Source organism: Panthera onca, chromosome D1 (genome assembly GCF_046562875.1).
Source record: "Panthera onca isolate mPanOnc1 chromosome D1, mPanOnc1 haplotype 2, whole genome shotgun sequence".
NCBI lineage: Eukaryota > Metazoa > Chordata > Mammalia > Carnivora > Felidae > Panthera > Panthera onca.
Genome location: NC_138348.1, coordinates 97,206,242 through 97,227,089, shown reverse-complemented (window position 1 = coordinate 97,227,089; position 20,848 = coordinate 97,206,242). Strand labels below are relative to the sequence as shown.

At 53.2% G+C, this 20,848-nt stretch overlaps 1 protein-coding gene across 1 annotated transcript in view; it reads left to right on the top strand.

Annotated features, from left to right (window-relative positions):
• GRIK4 (glutamate ionotropic receptor kainate type subunit 4) overlaps nucleotides 1-20,848 on the top strand; it is a 429,733-nt gene that overhangs the window by 129,412 nt on the left and 279,473 nt on the right. The window contains 1 exon segment of the mRNA XM_078432856.2: nucleotides 1,107-1,238. Within this exon segment, the coding sequence (XP_078288982.2) occupies nucleotides 1,157-1,238 (82 nt within the window). The 5' untranslated portion in view covers nucleotides 1,107-1,156.

The window sequence follows — 20,848 nt, the reverse complement described above, 5'->3', positions numbered from 1 at the left end:
GCATTTCCTGATGCCCAGTGAAGCTGAGCGCCTTTTCAAATGTTAAGAGACATTTGGATGTAGTTATTAGTGGGATACCTGCTCTAGTCTTTTGCCCATCTATCTATTGGGTTGTCTGTCCAGGGGGTGGAGGAAGAATCATTTTAATACTACTTTCCTAACCCAGGGTGACCCGGGATTGGCATAGCCACGTGTTTCCTGGCCCCACCTTCACCCCACTGATGGGGTGCAGCTGGCAGGCTATCGACTCGGTTCTCAGGATGTCCGAGAGGTCTCAGGGAGGTCCCCCCCGCCCCAGTCCCCTCTCTAGCTCTGGTTCTGACGTCAGAGGCCCACCTGCCTCTGGAGGCAGAGGGGTTGGCGCAAGAAGGATGGGGAGGGGTTGGTTTTCAGCAGGTAGCAAGAGCAGGTGTGGAAACCAGCCGATGACCTGGTGTGCGTGCTTCTGTCCTCAGCATTTGCTGAGAACAGACCTCTCCCGCGTGTGCCAGGGAGGGACTGTTGTTGTATAGCCTGGCCGCTTGTCCGGCGTTATCTCGATGTGCAGGACAGCTCTACCACGTGGCTGTTGTCCTGCTGGGCTTACCCGTGAGGACACGGAGTTGGGTGGCCGAGAGAAGTCCTCAGGAAGGCCACCTAACTAGCATGTGGAGGAGCAGGACTCGAACGCGGCGCCGTCCCCACTCCACTCCCCAGCGAGCGGTGTGTGTAGTGTGTCCCAGGGCCGTGGCACCGCCTTGCTACCCCTCCCTCCTCTGCTCGCTCATGGCTCCTGTGTAAGAGCGGATGAAGGTTTTCATCCCCCGTTAGAGATTTAAGAACGGTGGAGCCCCACACATCATTTAGTCACCTTTACACCCGTGTGCCCCCGATCTGATCAGCGGGATGGAGTTAGAACCTGAGGCTTCTGTGGGCCTGGGGACAGGGAGGAAGGACAGAGGCCCGGAGCTGGCCTGGAGCTCTCCCACCGGCGGTTCTGGTGGGGCTTGCGGGCCCTCTCCCCGGGGGCCCTCTGGGCACTACCTCTAGTCACTGGGCTGGGTGGGTGGCTACCTAGCAGGGGCACGGGACTCACCTGCTCCCCACCCCTCCCCACTCTCTCGCAGAGTTATGTCATGCCCAGACCAGCAGAGGGCTCCATGAGGATTCATAGAAGATGCCCCGCGTCTCGGCGCCTTTGGTGCTGCTTCCCGCGTGGCTCGTGATGGTCGCCTGCAGTCCACACTCCTTGAGGATCGGTAAGTGCTGCTCATACGGCCCCCTGGGGACAGCCCAGCCCTGGCGGATGCCTCCTCCTGTTAATCCCAGGTGTCCACCGGGGACATCTGGCCCCACACTGTGCCCTCCTGAGTTTAGCCTGGCTAGGAGGAGTGGTGGCAGGGGGCAGCCGACAGGCGCACAGCTCCGGTCTGGTCAATGTGCCCAGCCCCCTTGTGAGACTAAGGGTGCCAAGTCCCCAGTTGCAGTGTGTGAAAGGCTCGGCCTGGCGCACGAAGGGGCAGCTGTTAGGGGAAGGAGGAGGTTGGGAGGAGCTGTGGGGATTCCAGATCCAGGGCTGGAGATCAGGGAAGAGATCTCCCCTCCCCTCCCCTCCCCGGAGAGTGTGCCTCAGATCAAGTCAGGGAGTGCTCTTAGTGACCCTGGCCAACTCCTTGGCGGGGCCCTTGACTTGGTATCTGGCTTGATTCTGGAGAGGGAAGGCAAGGCCCCTTCAGTGACACATGTTCTCTCCCCGGCCTTGCTGCTGCTGGGATGCCCACTCAAGGCGTGGGCAGGCAATGCTGCCACCTGCCCTGTCGGCGACCTCGTCCCTAGAGCGAGGACTGGGAGTGCCTGGGAAATCAAGTGCCTCTTCTTTCCCAGGACCGAGCAAGGCGCGTTAACTGCAGGCTGAGGCGCTGCAGATCTGGGTCCCGGGGACACAGCGTCAGCCTCAGGGACAAGGAGTTGGTTCGGTCCGGCATACGCTGTGTGGTCGTCTGATGGCCCAGGACTGACGTGGAGTGTCAGGGATTGGGGAATTGTGTGTGTGGATGGGGAAGGGGGTCAGTGGGGACAGAAGGGGGCACAGCAGTGAGAAGCCCAGGCAGGTGGGTCGTTGGTCCTAGGAAAGCTGGTTTAACAGCGGGACCCCTGGAGCAAGGCTGGGCAACAGCCCTGGAAGGTCTCAGACCTAGGCGAGTTATATAGACGGGTACCGATGCCCCTCTTCCCACACTGAGCTGCGGAGGGGGGGAAATGGGGTAGTGTCAACAAGGCAGGATCCTAGATCCTAAACCTGAACCTGAAAGCTTTAGAGGCTGATACGGAAGGAAGCTATCATGACGCCGAGTCCCAGGGAATTGGCTTTAAGCTGCAGCATTTCTCCGGCTGCAATCAGGACCGGTCCACAGTCCCAGAGGTTGGCGTGCTGATGGTGGTTGGGGTGCCCAGGGTGGGCAGAGGTGAGCCAGAAGCCGAGACCTGGCGAGACCATGCACCACGGGCCAGAGGCCGGACTGCATCTCAGCGAGCTGTCCCGTGTGAACTTGTGGGCTCATTTCGCCATGCATATGCAGCAGCAGCTGATTGGAATCAGAAATGCAGACAGGTGACTTAGTTCTTCCCCTCACCCTGCCCTCGACACGCCACTCTGCATGCTTAGAGAAAAGGAATTAAAAAAACAAAACCTTCCCTCCCTCTTCCCCATTTGTTTCTACCGAAACTTCAAAACCTAATTTAATTCTGCTTAGCAGCAATGCAAAACGGTTCATCTCCTTAAGATGCTTAATTTATAAGATGCCTACAGTTATTCAGCATTTGCTGCGAGGTTTTCTCCCCCTCCAAATGAGTGGATAAAGCGGTAACCCATCAATTTCCATTTGTCGCTAATGGGAAGCGGAAAGGGATTGAGCCAGAAACGGCAGCGCCTCACGGCCTTGGCTCTCCTGACACTTGTTCTCTGGGAGGGAAGCAGAAAGAGGAGCTGACAGAGCCCTCTCTTGGCTGCTACGCTGACAACGGAGGGCTTCAAAGGGACCGTTCGTGCTCCCATACCCACCCCTGGAGCATCGCTTGTCCAGCTCTGTCAAGACTCTGTTGGCCCTCTGTGTTTTGGTTCACGCCAGGCCACTTGCAGCCGGTTTCCAGCCAGGCTGGAAGGTCAAACCGGGCCCGATCCCCTGCAGAGGCCAGGAAGCGGAGTTAAGCCAACAAAGAGAAAGAAAAGAAAAGGGAAACCAGAGCCACAGTGCCAGGACCCGTTTTGCCGTCTCCTTGGTTATCCTGGGGGCCGGGAGCTTTTCTAAAAGTCTCCTGAACCTAATGGATGGAAAGGTGCTAATTACTGTGGGCTCCGGAGGGGATCTGGAGTGGGGCAGGGATGGGAAGAGAAGTAGGTCAAGAAAACAAGTAGCTGTGCTTGTCAGCGGGCAGCCCTGTGCACAGTGGGCTGGGCCAGCACGGGTGGTGGGGGGTGCAGGAGTCTCCCCCGACCTGCAGAGGGTGCTGTTCATCCCCTTTCCCGCAGGGTCACGTCTCCCTGCGTTTGGTGATCTGGGCTCCTTCCAAACCCCTCCGCCTCAGGATAGATAGCTCGGAGGGTGAGGCTGCGTGAAGGGGTGAGGAATCTCAGAGATGAATTGCCCGTCCTGTTCCATCCTCAGCCCTGCTTGTCCGCCGGTGACAATATGGATGTTTGTAAAGAGGTGGCCAGACCCATTACCGTGCCTGGGGACGGCTGCTTTTCATTCAAGTGAGGCACGGGGCGGGAGATACAGCCAAATTGTCTATTACAGTGCCCGGTGTTTACCCCCCGAATGAGGTTTTGGGTAAGAGAAAGGGATTTTATTTATGACTGTGAGGCTGCCTGCATAAATTCCCCAAACTCTCACACATATGTCAGCCCCCTTCAGTCATCTGTCTTCTGAAAATGTCTTTTGATTTTGCTTCTGTCCCTCTGGGTTCTCTGAGTGATGACTGTGGGAGCCACAAGTTAGTAAGTGCTCAGAGAAGACCCCCACCCCATCTCTACAGCCCGTCATTCCTTCGAAGGTTCATCATCCTGTCTTAGAGCCATGAAGGATTCTGAGGATCCCATTCTCTAAGCTGCTCATTTTATCCATGAGGAAGACGGCCTAAAGGGGACATCGCGAGTAGGTGGCCGGGCTGATGGCAGCCGGCACTAGAACCCAGTCCCCTGGACTCCTCTTACACTGCTTTCTTTGCCGCCCACTGGCGGGGTCCCCTGGCCACCGGGGAAGCAGATTCACTGTCAGCAGTGTTGTCTCTGGTGGTTTTCTCCCATCCTGTTCCTGACATGAGCAAAGGTCACCCTTGCCCAGAACACATTGAGTACTCAATGTGCTTAAGTATTGAGTACTTGGCTTTCCAAGTATTCCAATACTCCAAGTATTGAGTATTAGCTTTCCAGACTGTCTCCTGTTACTCCTTCCTCGGCCCCTCTTTCAGCCACACTGATTTGCTGTTCCCCAACTATACCAGGAAGGTTGACTCTGGGCTTTCCCCACCGGCCTCGCGTGCCTGGGACCGGCTCTTCCCATTCCGTCTTCTCTGCCTGGAAAACGACCACCACTACTCTTCTTTCTCCTCCCTCTCTCCTCCCTCTCTCCTCCTCTCCCATCACTGCTCTCCCTGGCTTAAGTAGCTCTTCCTCTGCAGAGTCCTTTCTCGCGATTACCCCGTCCCTCATGGGGAGAAATCATCTCTTACCTGCCATTTTCCCATTCCCTGGTACTTAACGCCTGTTCCAGCACCTACTGGGTTATGTAGCTGTTTTGGCCTTTTCCCACCAGACTCTGAACTCCAAGGGCGATCGACCTTGGACACACTTCGTGTATGCAAGTGTATCACTCAGACTCAATGAATGGGATGTGCGGATGAGTCCCTGGCCCCCTGCTTCCCCAAGAACATGCTTGGTATTGTCGTTTTAAAGTACTGTCTTCTGGTCTTACGTATATACGATTAAAGGCATAGACCTACTGGAGGATGGGGAAGAGAAAGGAGAGAGAGGAGAAGGAGAAAATGTCCAATCTGTCATTGACAATGGAGAAGGGGAGTGGCCTAAGGATCCTGATTGGGTTCCAAAGCAGATTTTGGCTGTAATGATAAGTACGGTGATATAGTTCTCCATTTATTAATTCGCTGGACTGCTGTTTGTTGAGTGCTCTGTGCCAAGCACTGAGGATATGGCAGCAGGATAACAATCACCAGAGTACCTCCCGCTCGGACAGGCTTTACCCTCTGCCGGGCACCGTGCTAGTATTCACAGATTTAGGGCAATCTCCATGTCAGAATTAACGACCCGATGTTACAGATGAAGACACGAAGGCTCGGAGAGTTTAAAGGACTCGTCCAAGGTCACATAGATACTGAAATTTGAACCTGTCCCCAAAGCTGTCTCTTTCTACTCTCCTTCACTGTGGCTGGGACACCCCCGGGGACGGTAGGGATATCCCATTATCCGCACGGTCATACTAACTCTATCGTGTTCTACCTGGTAAAGGATTTGACAGATGGAGCCATTGCTGATGGAGTTCTAGCTTCTGGTCGACTCTTTTACCCGCAAATAAGTTCCTCTGGGCACAGAGAACGCCCATCTCGCAGATGGGGAAACTGAGGGCTGGGGATTTGAGAGCCTTGCTCGCCGTGGCACAGAAGTCCGAAGGAGTGTGGGTGGCATCAGACCCACCAGCAGGTTTTGGAGCAATTGGACCTCTTTCTTGTTTAAAGTTTCCCTGGGTGGTAAAGTAGCAAGAGTCTGGATTTATTTGACACTCTGCCTTACTAGGACACCCAGGCGCTTTACAACTACCATTTTTTACTTGGTTGGTTTCCCCCAATGAGCTCCAAGTCCTGGAGAGAGAACGTTAAACATAGAACATTCAAATGTTATAAAGATGGAGATAATAAGAGAACTGGGGGAGGTAAGAGGGAAGGATAAAAAACAGTTTGTTTGTTTTTTTTATCCTGTTCTGCCGTGTATTAAATATATCTGACACACGGAGATCCAAATCTGCCAGCTGAATTCTGTGTCTTGCAAAAGATTCACTAGGGGGTGTTTTTGAGGAGGGGGCTCTCTTAATGTTGCCACGTGATGTGATTTATGGAATTTTGATGGGCACGTAACTTTTCATCGCTTTTCCAAATTGAGTCACCCATATAGGCAATCAATTGGTCTTTCACATTAGTGACAAATAGAAATTGATGACTTTCTCCTTCATCTGTCTCCTAGAAGGATTTCTGAGACACCGGTCTCTCCCCTGCCCAGCACCCTAGGGGATCTGTGCCTGCCTTATTACGTCCGTATTCCTGGGTCTAGCACCGTGCCTGCCCCATAGTCATACTTTCTAAATGTTTGCTGGATGCATGAACTGATGGCAAGTTTTGAAACTTGAGCTGACCTGTCAGATTTCTCCCTCCCCAGATACTGGTCAGTGCTCAAAAAAAGCAAGCAGCTTTATTTAACAATAAGTGTATAACATGTAATTTGAAGAGTAAATATCTTACCAAAAAAGTCTGTGTGTGTGTGTGTGCACGTGTGTGTGTGTGTCTACAGCATGTATGCTTGTCCAAGGCTGTCTCCCCCTGCCTCCTGACTCACCCCTGCTGCTACAGCTCCAGTGGGGAGCAGGGAGCCTCAGCTGTATCTACGCAGGCACCCAGGCCAGTGTTCTGTGTGGGGTCACTCAGCCCACGATGTCATCACCTGCCTTCACCTGCAGCCTGTCTTCTTCCAAGAGCCTCACACAGGATGCCTTCAGGAAGTTTAAATTCTTAGCCTTTCCAGAACGCTTTTGTGAAGTACGGCTTCCAGCCACAGTCTCTTCTGCTGACAAGTGGGGATTGAATTTGGTACAGACGGGCTTCATTTTACTGATAAGAAAAACCAAGTTCCCAATCAGGTTAGCAAAGGACCCCTTTGGCAGGTGTCACAACTCCTGACTCCCAGGTGCCTGGTGGCATTTGTGCCGTGGTTTGCAGTGTTTAACGTGTTCTTACACACGTATGAATTCAAGTTCCCCAACAACCTGCAAGGCAGGTGGGAGGGAGCACATCTAATGGAAGAAGATCCTGAGGTTCCCAGAGTTTGTGACTTGCCCAAGCTCATACGGAGGAGAGTGGTGGCTTCAAAGGGAGGAGAGGAGAGGGCACAGCCCAGGTGGTGGCTGAGTGGTTCTGGTGAGCAGAGGCAATATAGACAGCCAAAGTGACAGAGTCTTGAATAGCTTGTTGGCAGTATTCTCTTGATGGGTGGGACCGAGAGCCACCAGAGGCCAGCGTGCTGACACCCAGGACCTCATGAAATCAGGCTGAGCTGAAGGAGATAGACAAGTAAGTAGGAAATGTTGTGTTTTCTTAAATACATCGTGACTGATCTCTGGGACAAAACCGGGAAAGGTCCCAGGAGCAGGGCTATCAGAGCGAAGGGGTGGTCTGGTGTTCCCGGATTATGGCTAATTTTGTGTGGCTGCCTCTGTTCACTTGTGCTAGAACGGCCTGCTTCCCCCTGGGCTCTCGTTGTGCCCCTCACAGTGGGAGTGAATCCTTAGCAAGCTCTATTTTTGGGGGGGGGCTATGGGGAGAAGGTAGAAATTATGGAAAGAAATTTGGATTTGATGTAAAGAAACGCTTGTTAGATGGACGGAATGACCCGTGCTGGGTACCGAGGCTTGTACAGCTGGAGGTGGCCACAGATAGTTTGGACGGGGATTTCAGCATCCAGGTGGGGGTTGGGCCTGTTACCTCTAAGACCACTTTCAACCTGGGATTCTGGGATAGAATGCTTTGGCCTTTGGTCTGTTCTCCTACTCCCATAGGGAGACAGTCCATTATCATCGTGTTCTCATTAACAGCCATTAATAAGCCTTAGGATGGAGGTGACCATCTACTGAACTTAGGCCGTGACCTCATTTGGCCCCAGTTGCATGGGCAAGCCAGATAAGACACAGAGCCCTGCGGATTCTTTTCACTTCGTCAGTGGAAATTTGTCTAGGTGTTTCTTGTCTCCCCGCGGCCGCTGATGGGGGAGTCGGAGAAGCATGGGCACCAGTGGGAGCTGTTGCCAGACCTCAGCCAAGTGCCTGGGTGCGTGTGAGCCTGAGTGGGTGGGAAGCACAGGTGTGCACGAGCAGAGCCCAGACATCCTACTCTCAGCCTTGCGGCTTGGCTCCGGGCAAGACAGCGGCCACACTTACTCTGGCCTGCGGGATCCGTACCAGCTTGACGGGGCCTGGGCCTTGGCTGCTGAGGAACGCTGGGCATCGGGAAGGATGCAGACACCTGTCAGGCTGCTCAGCGGCCCCCCCCCCCCCCCCCCCCGCCGTGTCGTCTTGTGTGCTTCTTCCCGTGGAGCTGAGTCATGGGGTCCAGCTGTCATGGTGGCTGGGTTGGCGAGGCCCACGAAGCCCACACCGCCGAAGAGGGCCGTGGAAAGGGAAGAGAGCCCAGACCAGCTGGGGCACAGCGTGTGCCTGTGTTGGCATACCCAAGCCCCTGGCCGGGCAGATGGTGCCACTGTGCTAGATTTGGGAGGCGCTGCAGCCCTGGCTGGGGCTCTCTGGCGTTGAGATTCTCTGCGTGCGTTACCCTTCTCGGAGGAGAGGTTCGCCATTCTGAAACTCTACCCCGAGGGCAGACATTAGCCACATGCTCTCAGCTCCTCTGGCTCTGTGTGCTCCTACTGAGGAAACCTGCGACTGGGGGGCGAGTGACCATCTGTGGCAACCCATGACAGGGTCCCTGTGGGTCTCTTTCTCTTCATCCCTTCTGCTAGGGCTCGCCCAGGTGTCTCCCATGGCTATTCCAGGTTTATCGGCAGCTGGCGGCCGAGGGAGAACGGAGCCAGGTGTGTTGTGGATAGCACCGGGGTTGGCTCTGGAAGGTTCCAGCATCGTGTAGATGTCGTATGCCAGAGCATGGGCTCTAGCCAGACTGCCTGGGTTTGAGTCTGAGCTCCACCCTTTACTGGTTGCGTGACCTCGGGCAAGCACTTGATAACTCAGTGCTTCGATTTCCTCGTCTAGAAGGTGGGGCAACGGGAGTCCCACCTCAGGCATTTATGAGAGGCCGGTGGGTTGCCACACAGAAAGCACTCGGAACAGTGTGAGGCAGAGGATCCGAAGCCGGCCCTGCGCCGTCTGCAAGCCCGAGGTGGGGCTCGAACTCGTGAACCGTGAGATCATGACCTGAGCCAAAGTGGGACGCTCAACTGATTGAGCCAACCCAGGCGCCCTTCCCCTTTTCCTTTTAGCAGCGTTTTCTTAAAATTAAAAAAAGTATATATTTATTTTTGAAAGAGAGACAGATACAGAGTGTGAGCAGGGGAGGACAGAGAGAGGGAGACACAGTCTGGAGCAGGCTCCAGGCACTTGAGCTGTCAGCACAGAGCCTGACACGGGGCTCAAACCCATGAACTGTGAGATCATGACCTGGGCCCAAGTCGGATGCTTAACTGATTGAGCCACCCAGCACCCCCCCCCCTTCCCTTTTTCTAAACCCTGCTTTAAATTCATCTCTTTCTCAGAGCTGAGAATCCTCACCTGGTTGGGAAAGCTCTTGCTTCCAGAATCTTCCATGCAAGTCGCACGAATGTTCCCGTGCTTGTGCGTGTGTCGTCATTGATGTGTACCCATCTGTCCCTTATTTGAATTCCATCGACCCCACAAGCCGAAGAGCATCCTGATGAGCTCTGTCGTCCCCCCCCCCCCCCCCCCGCCCCCGCCCCAGGTGGGCTTCCCACACTGGGATGATGGTGCCAGGTCCTGGCTAAGGGATCTGAAGGCTCTCCCATCTTAAAAACCACCCTAGTCCCACATCCCTCATCAGCTAAGCCGCTATTTCCCTCCTTCCCTTTACATGGAAACTCTGCAAGAGAATTGCCTGATCAAAGCTGCCTCCATTCCCTCTTCTCTCTTACCGTCTCATTAGGACCCCCTCCCAGAACGTTGCCCCTGCCAGGGATGCCCGCCTGGCTACATCCAGTCATCTGTCCCCAGGCCTCATCTTCCTAGCAGCACTGACGTAGCTCCTCACTCCCTCTTCCTCAAAACACTTCTTGCTCTTGACTTCTGGTCACACTCCTATCTTGATTCTTGCCCTGCCTTGCCGGCTCTTCCTTCTCAGTGTCCTTTGCCGGTTCCTCCTCAGCTCTCTGACCTCTGAATATGGATGCGCCGTAGGGTTCTAAGACAGCTCCCTCCACACCCGCCCTTTAGACACCTCATTCAGTCTCAGGGCTTTACGGGTTTATGGCTCTCTCCTCTCCTGTCCAGCTCCCACCTCTCCCCCAACTCCAGACTCCTGCCCCTGCTTACCCTCCCCATGTGGATGGCTAAGAGAAACCCAGACTTGACATATCCAGAATCGGGGTGTGGATTCCTCTCCCCGTGCCTGCTGCTCCTCCCATCTCCACCATTTCGTGAATGGGAGTGCCATTCGATCTGTTTGGACTCAGTCCTCTGTTGACCTCCCCAGGGCCTTCTCATCTCACGTCAGCGTAACAGGAAACATCCTTCCAGCGTCCCACAAGGCCCTCCACGATCTGCCCCACCGTTGTGTTACTTTTCCATCCCATCTCTTACCGCTCCGTCTCTTGCTCACTCCAGACCAACCCCGACCCCACGGGTTTCCTTGCTTCCTCTCAGACGTGCCAGGTATGCTCTCACCTCAGCGCTTTTGCATTTGCTGGGCTCTCTGCCTAGAACTCTCCTCCCTGGATGTCTGCATGGTCCGCTGTCATCTCCTGCAGGCCACGCCCTGCCCCACAGTACCCCCTCTCTCTCGCTCACTCGCTTGCTTGATTTTTTCTATGGCGCTTATCACCACCTGACAAACTGGTCCTACTTGCTTATCGTCTGAGTCTTCCCGTCAGGAAAAGCCCTTTGTTTTGTTCTCTGCTACTTCCCCAGCATGTCAGATAGTGCGTGGTGTATAGAAAGTGCTCACTAAATAGCTACTGAACAAATGAATAACGTGGCCCCAAGGGACGCCCCAAAGGAGCTTCACATTTGCCAGCTATTGGAAACCAGGGACGATGGTCCTCTCCCTTGACACAGAAGCAGTTCTGAACAAGTGCCCCTTTCTAAGTGCTGGTTCCCTGTCCCTGTGTTCTCTGATCCCTGCAGCAAACCCCGGGTCCTGGGGCCAATCTTGATCCCATTCCAAGGAAGCCTAAGCCAGCAGTTTAATGACTCAGCATCACAGTGAATCTTGGCTGCTGGTCTTACTTCGTCCCCTCAGATCCAAACACTAGGCTGGTGACTTACAATCATCCCCCACCTGTGCTGCCACTGCGGTGCTCAAGCTTCTGTCCTGTCATCAAGTCTGAGACCTCACTCTGACGTTTTGCCTGTGCGCAAGCTCCCCTGCGCCTGTGGTCGGGCCTTGCTGGTCTCCGTCTTCTGAGGGCCTGGGGACCTGAATCCGGACCCAGCCTCCCGGCTGCGACCCTGCCACCTGCTTCCAGCTCTTTCCTGACGCTTCCGGCATTGGCCAGGGTACCTGCCTGTTGTCTGCCAGCAGATTTTCCCGGTGCTGAACTCCGCCTGTCCACTTGTGCTGAGATTCACAAAATCTTGACGGTGGCAGGAACCCCAGTCTAACCCGTTCCACTCTGAGTAGTGCCGACTATGGCTTTTTCTTTCTACTGAGCCCACATCTGTCTGTCTGTGCCTTCCGCCTACTGTCCTAGCACTGCCCGTCCCTCAAGAGCATGCAGAGCCGGTCTCTGTTCTTCCCGGTGATGGCATTTCTGAGATCTGTAACACTGTCATTTCACAGCTCCTCCTGTCTCCCTTTTTTCCAGAGACGCATCATCAGTACCTTTGTTCCTTCCTTCTCAGCATCCTGGTCACCCTCCTCCGAATGGGTTCTTTTTCTTCTTCCCAGTTAGCGTGTGGCCCCCAAATCACAGGCAGGCCCTCCCCTTAACTGCTTCCAGTCGAACACAAGCACCTGTTCCAGGCTGGTGGGGTCTGGTCTCCAGGTTCAGAGCCCTTGGTGGACCCATTCCCACCAAGCCCTGGCTGACCAGTCTTTGGGCTAAAGGACGTTCATCTAGGTCGCACCTATGCCTGTGAAACGTCCCCCCTCTGGCTCTTCACAGGCTAGGCTTTGCTCTCAACACCCAGAGCCGGTGTCACCCCTGCAGCAAGGTGCTCCAGTGTCACCTGGGTAAACACACCTGTGTTAGGGAGCCTGGTGCCGGAGGTTTGCTGAGTTGTCACCCCTGTGGCTTCTTCCAAGATCTGCTTTTCCCATCCTTTCTAGTACATGGTCTTTCAAGCAGGGAGTGACATGGGCAGGGGAGGGAATGCCACTTTGCTGGCAACACTCATAAATTCGCCCCAGTGGCAGGGATCTAACAACATGAGACTTTGAGCTTTCAGCTCACAGATGAAAGAACAGGGATTTTCCCCGAGATGACAGAAAAGGGAAACATACAGCCCTGGGGGCCTCAGCAGGAAGCTCTGCTAAGGAGTTGTTCCAAAGAGGCACCAGCCATCAGTTTGTGTGGGAGGAGAATTTCACCAGGTGGCCCCCAACCCCATCCCCCGCCCACCTGCCACCAGCAGCCACCTGGAAGTCTCAGACCAACAGACTTTGGGCAAGTGGGCGAGCGTTGCGAAGATCACCAGTAAGGAATTCTCCTTGCACTTTGTGGAGCTCTTGGGGTTTCTGAACCTAAAGGGACCTTTACCTGGAAATGGTGGTTGAATGCTAATTTCCCCGTCAGAGCCAATTTGGGAAAGCCAGAGAGCCAAAGGAATTAAGATTAAGTGGATGTAAGTGGAGTTCGTGGAAATGAGTGAAGGCATCTGTGGATTGCCCCTATTGGGACTCTTCCCGTGTTTAATCAGCTTCTGCCTCATTGGCCCAGAGAGCAATGTTGGCCCCTGGGCAGACGGGGGCCATGCTCTCTTGGAGGGCCGCTGCTGTAGGCTTGGGGTGGTAGCGTGGGGTGGGAGGCTCCCTTTTGGGTCATGAGCTAGTGCCTGTCTTACTGGGAAGCCATAAGGGCGGTCCCCTCGGGGAGCTTGGAGTTCACATTTGAGGCTTCATATCCTGGGCACTAGGGAACAAGTCGGCGTTGGATTAAAAATTCATGGTTATGACTCTCCCTTACTGTCCATATTCCTTTAAGCAAATTACACCACCTTTCCTGCACTCAATTTCCCATCTGTACACAGGAGATAACAGTTTGCCATTGGACGTTATTGCATTAATTGAGAGGAGATGTGTGAAGTGCTGTGCCTGGTGTGTGCATCTAGTAATACGTAAGAAGCGTTAGTTCATTTGTTTTTTGTTTCTTTAAAAATAGCAACAGTTTGCTCAACGTCGTGGCAAACATCATCTTGGGTCTCATCATGGGGTAACGGGATGCGGATGGGCTTTACTGACAAAGTCAGAATTGAATTACAGTTTCAGCATGTGACCTTGGACAAATTACTCGGCAGCTGTTTTCTAGCATAAAAGGGGAGTAATATTACTCAACCTGGATGATTGTTGAGGCTTATGTGTGTGATAACACATGCAAAATGGCTAGCATGGTGCCTGATAACTAATAGGTCAATAAATAATAGTTATCAGCAGTTCTATTAATTATTACTATAATCACAATGATTACAACTGTAGTTTTTCTATTGCTGCCATAACAAATTACAATGAATTTAGTGGCTTAACCAAGAAAAATTCATTATCTTCCAGTCTGTAATTCTGCAGTCCAGCATGGCTCTCGCTGGGCTAAAACTAAGATGTCGCCTGAGCTGTATCCTTGTTGGAGGGCTCTAGGGGAAAATCTGTTTCCTGCTCATTTGAGTTTTTGGCAGAATTCAGTGCTTTGCAGTTATAAAATCAAGGTTTCCGTTTTATTGCTGGCTGTCAGCTAAGGCTGCTCCCAGCTTCTGGAGTCTGCCGCATCCCTTGGCTCGTGGCCCCTCTCCTCCATCCTCAGAGCTGGGGGTCAAGTCATTTTCACGTGGCAGCTCAGCCGGGAAAGGCTGTCCGAGTTTAAGAACTCAGGAGATTATATTGAGCCTACTGGGATAATCCAGGATAATCTCCCATCTCGGGGTCTATAACCTAAATCACATCTGCAACAGTAGATGAAACGTAACACACTGGCAGCTTCAAGGGATTAGGGGGTAGATGTCTTTGGGGGCCATTATTCTGCTCCTCTGTTTGGACAGCCTCCAAGATGGGAGGCTGAGCCACTGGAAAGCCTTCTCATGAGGAGTGCCTTATTCAGGGGACAGTACCCGCACTCGGAAACCGTCCCCAAGTCCAGTCCTCGGCCCACGTTGCCTGACTCCTCTCACGATCAGCCATCTCACAGGAGAACCCGGCAGTTGAGAGCAGCCAAGCCAGTGCATTTCCTTGCTGGGTGGAGGGAGCTCGATAGGACGGCCAGGTGACTGTGACCGAGATTGTACCACATGGGGAGAGAGAGCCGGGAAGAGACTGTGTAACAGGAAGCCCTTCATCATGTTCATTTAACACGTCAGGGTTCTAAAGGAGTAACCTACAAGCTGAATGTCATTCTGAGGCCATGGTAGGTGGGCTCAGCTGGGCTTGGCTGGGAGGGCTGTGTTTATTTCCTGCTACAGGGCCCGGAGAGAATAACATCCCCCAGGGGCTCGCCTGTCATCCTTCCAGAAAGGGACAGATCCTATAGTGCTTTGAGAAACAACATGATGTAGGAGGTACTGCTCTGGGCAAGGAATTTGGAGACCTAGAAGCTGGTCCAACCTGTCTCTCCATCCCCTGGTACTTACTGAATGCTTTATTGAATGCTGACAGCACCCTGCAGTGGGCCAGCCTCTTTGGAAGTGCAGGACAGAAACTGTTTGGTGAATGTTCTAAATAGGAAAAGGCAGGACTCTCAGACATGAAGGAGTTCGTAGGGCAGTACAAAACAGGGAGGCATCCAGGGCTAGAGGGTCAGCTCTAGAATTAAACATGGTGACGGTGGTGGTCCGGGGACCATGGGCACACGGGCATTTTGGGCTCGTTTTGCCTTTCCATCTCCCGCTTCCCTCCAGAATGGGCTTCATGGGAGGGTGATGGACCAGCCCTTGAGAAGGCCTTGTCACAAGAGATGGAATGACATCCATGTTTACCGAGCCCCTAATATGTGCCCATCACTTTCTATAGATGGCATAATTTAAATTTTGCGAGAGTCTCCAGAGGTAGAGTTGATAATGTCTGGTATTTAGGTATGGAAACTGAGGCTTGGAGAGGCTACGGTCACTCAAACAGAATCTGGAAGACCGTGGGTTTGAACCCAGGTTTTTGGCGGCATCCCTCTATTCTGTCCGCCACACCAGCTATCTCCCTTTCCTGCTCCCTGCTGTGGTGCCCCCCCCCCCTCCCCGCCGCCATGGAGCCCCTGGGGGAGGTGCGGGGAGAAGGTGGGCATGAAAAGGTTCACCCAAGACCCCTGGGACACCTCAGTTCTTTAAAGGAGCAGAAGGCAGACCCGGTACCTGTGCCCTCCTCCGTGTCCTACCCTTGCAGGCTTCCTGTTCAGACATTTGGGAGAGAGAAATTAACTCAAAATTGAACCATAGGAGTAGCGCTGAAGGCACCTTTAGGCTAAAAATAAGACCAGAGGCTGTACTGCACAGAGGGACGAGTCTGCATGCTGCCTTTATTTATAGCCACTTATTTATTAGATTCCAAATGATGTTTAACCAGGAATCATATGGCAGTGATCTTTGATTACTTATGCGGCTAATGGCTGAACATATATTATTATCGCTATTTATTCAGCCCTGTTAAATGTACCGGGTGCTTCTTTTCCTGGAAGGCACCGAGAAAAAGGGCCTGGAGAATCCTTGAGAAGTACGATCAGCAGGAGACCCCAGGGGAAGGAGAATAGAGGAGGTGGCTTGGCAGGTGGCCCCACAGAGCAGGCAAGGGGTCTCATCGAGAGTTTATATAAAATGGGGCAATCCGTTGAGGTAGAGGGAGTGGTGATGGGGGTGAGAGGGAGTACTCTAAAAGGGAGAGAAAAGTTGGGGGTAAGATTTGGGCCTCTGGGGGCCAGAAATGTCTAGGCTTATAATAATAGCAATGTTTATTGAGTATTGATTACATGCGAGGGACTGTGCTTTTCAAAATTATTTAATCTGGGGCACCTGGGTGGCTCAGTGGGTTAAGCATCCGACTCTTGATTTTGGCTCTGGTCATGACCTCACAGTTTGTGAGTTTGAGACCCGCATCTGGCTCCGTGCTGACAGCGTGGAGCCTGCTTGGGATTCTCTCCCTCTCTCTGCTCCTCCCCTGCTCTTACTCTCTGTCTCTGTCTCTCTCAAGGTAAATAAATAAAATGTAAAGATTAAAATTATTTAATCCTGTTGTCATATCCATTTTACATAGATGAGAAAGCTGAGGCTCAGAGAAGTTAAATGACTTACCCAAGGTCACACAGCTGGTATGAGGCTGGAGCCCCGTCTGCCTCTGGAGACCCTATGCCCGTTATACCAACCTGCCTGACTTCAAAACCAGTGCCCTTCTCCTCTTTGGACCAAGCTTAACTTTTTGAGTAAACAGCTTAGGAAGAGAATGGAAAGCTTCTTGTCCGTGGAGGCTGGAGTCCTTGGCTTCCCTGTGCTCTCCTGCGGTGCTTGACAAGCCATTCAGGATGAGACGTCTGCGGTCCCCAGGGTACAGGCCACTTACCTAACATAGTCCTGGGGGGCCCCTTAGGGAGGGGCAGGGAATGTGCCATTCGGGATGCTGAGGAAAGGTTTCTCAGATGGGTGGACCCCATCCTGCCTAAACCACGGAGTGTGGCAGCCAAGACCATGGAAAGTGACAGGTGGCGGGGATCCTGGGCACTTCCAGGCCCCAACGCACCAGGATCCAAAGCCAAGGCTTCCCCACCCGGGTATTGGAGGAGAGCGGGACCTGCCTCATGGGGAGAACTTGGCTCACTGACCTTCTCAACACCCACTGCCACCCCTCCCAGCCCCTGGCGCCCTCCCTGTCACCTCTCACTTACCCACTCTTTCGTAGTCTTGTGTTTCTAGAGGAAAGTGCAAACTTCTTTTCAGGCTATCTGAAGCCTTTGTAGGCAGGCTGCAGACTTTCCAGATGGCATCATCGTGCGGTACCACGCCTTCCTCCCCATGTCTGCCACATGACCACTCACTAGCCTGCCTCCCACCCGCTAGACACATGGGAGTCTCCAGAACATCCTTGCCTCTCAGGTGTCTGGGCCTTTGCTCCCTCTGCCTGGAATGCTCACCCTCTCACCTTGCCGGCCGGTGGGATTTTAGTCATCATTCAACGGCTTGCTGACCCGTGAGCTCCTCCTGTAAGACACCTCCCTTTCCACCCTTTCTAGCTCCAGGACTTTGCCTCTCCTGTGTACCCATTCCACGGTGTGTGTGACTCAAGAGACAACAGCGATGGGAGCTTTTTAGGCATTGGTTTCTCTTATTACCTGCACTCCCCAGGCCTTGCTCATAGCAGGTGGTAAATAAACATTGCTGGAATGAATGAGTAAATGTATGACTCATTCTTATCCTGGGCTGCTGTGGAGGAGGAATTTGTTCCACATGGGACCGTATACCCACTGGCTTTGAAAATGGGGACATTGGGGCAGGAAACAGGGACTAAATGAGCTAAGTTATGCATCTTGAAATAGAACAGCAAAGAGCCTGGAACATTCTGGTTGGGGGAAGGGGGGAAGCTGTTAACTGGCTGTGTCAGAGTTTGGAAGGGAGGAAGAGACCTGGGAGGGGGATTTCAGGTGCGCCCTCCCCATACCTCGTCCTATCTATCTGTCACTACAATGTGCTGTCTCCAGCCTTTCTAGTTATAGTGGAAGACGCTGCGTGAAGCATTTGACCTTTAGAGATTGTATATGCTTGTGACCCGGCATCCCAGGGGTCCCCTGCCCTGCTTGGCTCTGATGCCCGAGCCCCACCCAGGGAGGTGCCACCCCACAATGGAGTGGGTTGGCCTCAGGCTTTGTCCCCCTTTTACATCTTCCCTCAGTGGCCTTCCCTTTGTGCAGACGCGGCCAGCGGCTGCCTGGGGGTTTGGCCAGATGCCAGGGGGCCGGGGGACTTGAGGAGAGGAGTCTCACAGGGTCAGATCGGGTTGGAGGGAGGGGTAGAGAGGGGTCGGGGGACAGCCAGGCTGCGGCGGGAACGGTGACTGGAGAAACTCAGGGCTTGGGAGGGAAACCCAGGAGGAGAACGAGTCCCGGGTTGCGGGAACTGCTGACTCTCTGGGCCTCTGTTTCTCAAGCCGTGGTCGCCCCCAGCCTGGGGTTCGGTGTTTCTGTGCAGTTCTCGTCTCTCTCGGGGCTGCAACAGATGCATCGTAACCTCCCTGCTGTCCTCCTCCTCTGCTGTTTTCTCTTCCCTCCCTCTCTTCATTCTGCCCCTCCAAGTATTTACTGTCCACCTGGGTCTGGATTATCCCCTGATTAAGTGCCATTTAGCTGTTGGCTGCCTGTTCACTCAGTTTTATAGACACATTCAGCGTGGCACAGAGGCCAAGGCCTGATTTTGGAGAGGGAGGGTAATGAGAACAGAGCACAGCGGCGGCCCACTTAGACTGGATTTTAATAAAGTTTCCAGCTAACCTAAATCATCCTCGTCACGGGCCGCTTAGAGACCGCCAACCGTGCCTGTCTGCCCAGTGCTGCCTCCCCAGGCTGGGGTAGGCAGGAGAGCGCAGCACTGGGGCTGGGGGCCTCGAGGTGGGGAGCCCTGTCGGAGAGGACGTGCCCGTCCCCAGCAGAGGACCCTCCTTGCCGGCAAGGGTAGGGCTGTGGTAAAGGCTCTCCGAGGGGAAGCCTGTGGCCTTGCTCTTGGAGCAGCTGTTAATTAGTTGCAGATGATGAGATAATTCATAAAAATTAGCAGTGATTTCCTTCATTGTGTTAATATCACCGGGCAATAAAACTGCTGTTAAGGATGACTTTTCTCTGCATCGAGGAGCAGGACGTCAAGGAAAAAAAAACAGCCCTCCACAGGGGTGGAGGGGGAAAAAAGGAAAACAGAATCGGGCAGAGAATGGCAGGGGGAGCGATTTCCAAGCTTTGGCTGGAATCATCAGAACGAAGTCAAATTGAAATGCAAATCCTGGTGTCTCTCAGAGCACTGGCTGGGAAGACAATTTGGTGGTGTCACCTTGGCGTTGATGGGCAGACAGTCGGGGCCACGGGGAGGGCTTCCCTGGCTGCCCAGTGGGAGGAAAGATGCCAGCAACCAGAGGCTGTGGCTGCAGCCTCTGCCCCAAGCAGGCCCTTCCAGTTGGCCTGGAAATTTCCAGGAAAATTCTCCAGAGGGGGGACACACTTGCCTTTGAGGCCTATGAGGCATGATCTAGCCTTGACCCCCTCCCTCTCTCCCCGAGCTCTGCCCACACCGACCTGACACCAGTTTCTTCCCTGTGCCAAGAGCCTTCCTGTGTCAGGGGCTTACACACACACTGTTCTCTCTGTCTAGACCATTACTTGTCCTGCTGCCTTTTTTTTTTTTCCCCCCAATCTGGCCGACTCCTATTCATCCCTCAGGTAAGATATCATTTCTGCAGATAAACCTTTGGACTGTACTTCTAGTTCTGGCCCAGTCCCCACATTGGAGATGGGGAGTGAGGGATAGATGGATAGAGAGTCTTTTCTTGGCTTAAACCCTTCCTTGGTTGCCCGTGACCTCCAGGAGAAGGTCCCAACTCAGGTGCATGTGGTACCAATTTTATAGCAGGATTCATTTGCTATGGCCGCCATGACAGAGTGTCACAGACCGGGTGGCCTGCACAACAGAAATTTCTTTTCTCACAGTTCTGGCAGCTGGAAGTCTAAGATCACTGTGCTGGCAAGTTTGGTTTCTCCTGAGCCCTCTGTCCTTGGCTTGCAGATGGTCACCTTGTCACCATTTCCTCACGTGGTCTTTCCTTCTGTGCAGGTGCACTCCTGGTTTGTCTCTGTGTGTCCAGAATGTCCTCCTCTTATAAGGACACCAGTCAGATCAGATTAGGACCCACCCACCCCAATGAGCTCATCTTAACATTCATCACCTCTTTAAAGGCCCTCCTTCCAAATACAGTCACACTCTGAGGTATAGGGGGTTAGTTAGGGTTTCAGCATATGAATTTCAGGGGACACAGGTCAGTTCAGAGAGTCCCCCTACTTACCCCTCCCAGTCACATTGCCACCCACTCTGCCAACTCTGGGCTGTGCTTGACACACCCAGAACATGCCACAGTTTTCTACCTGCCACCGCACCCAGAACGCTTTTGTCCAAAATTCTCTAAAATGCAGTTTGGATGTCACAGTCCCCATGCAGTGTTCCCTGATACGTTCTCCCCTCCCTCCTGGTGCTCACACCCTTCCTCAGTGTCATCATGCCTCATAAGTGCCTAGGGTCTAGCAGGTTTGTTTATGGGTCTTTCCTGAGCTTGTCACGCTCTTTTGACTAACACAGAGTGGACACTCCATAAATTGTCGAGGGAACAAACGAACGAGTGAGTTGAAAGATCAAAAAATAGTTTGGGGGTACCATTTAATAATCCAGGCCAGCGATGATGTTGGCTTACAATCTGGGAACAGTAGAAGAAGTGAATCGTTCTTTTTCAAGTGTCATGATCTCATGGCTCGTGGGTTCAAGTCCCATGTCAGGCTCTGTGCTGAGCTCAGAGCCTGGAGCCTGCTTCGGATTCTGTGTCTCCCTCTCTCTCTGTCCCTACCTGCCTCGTGCTCTTTCTCTGTCTCTCAAAAATGAATAAACAATTAAAAAAAAAATGAAGTCGAATTGCCCAGTCTTGGTAGTAGATTGGACGTAGAGCATGAAGGAAAGGTCAAGAATGACCAGGTTTTGGGCTTGAGCAA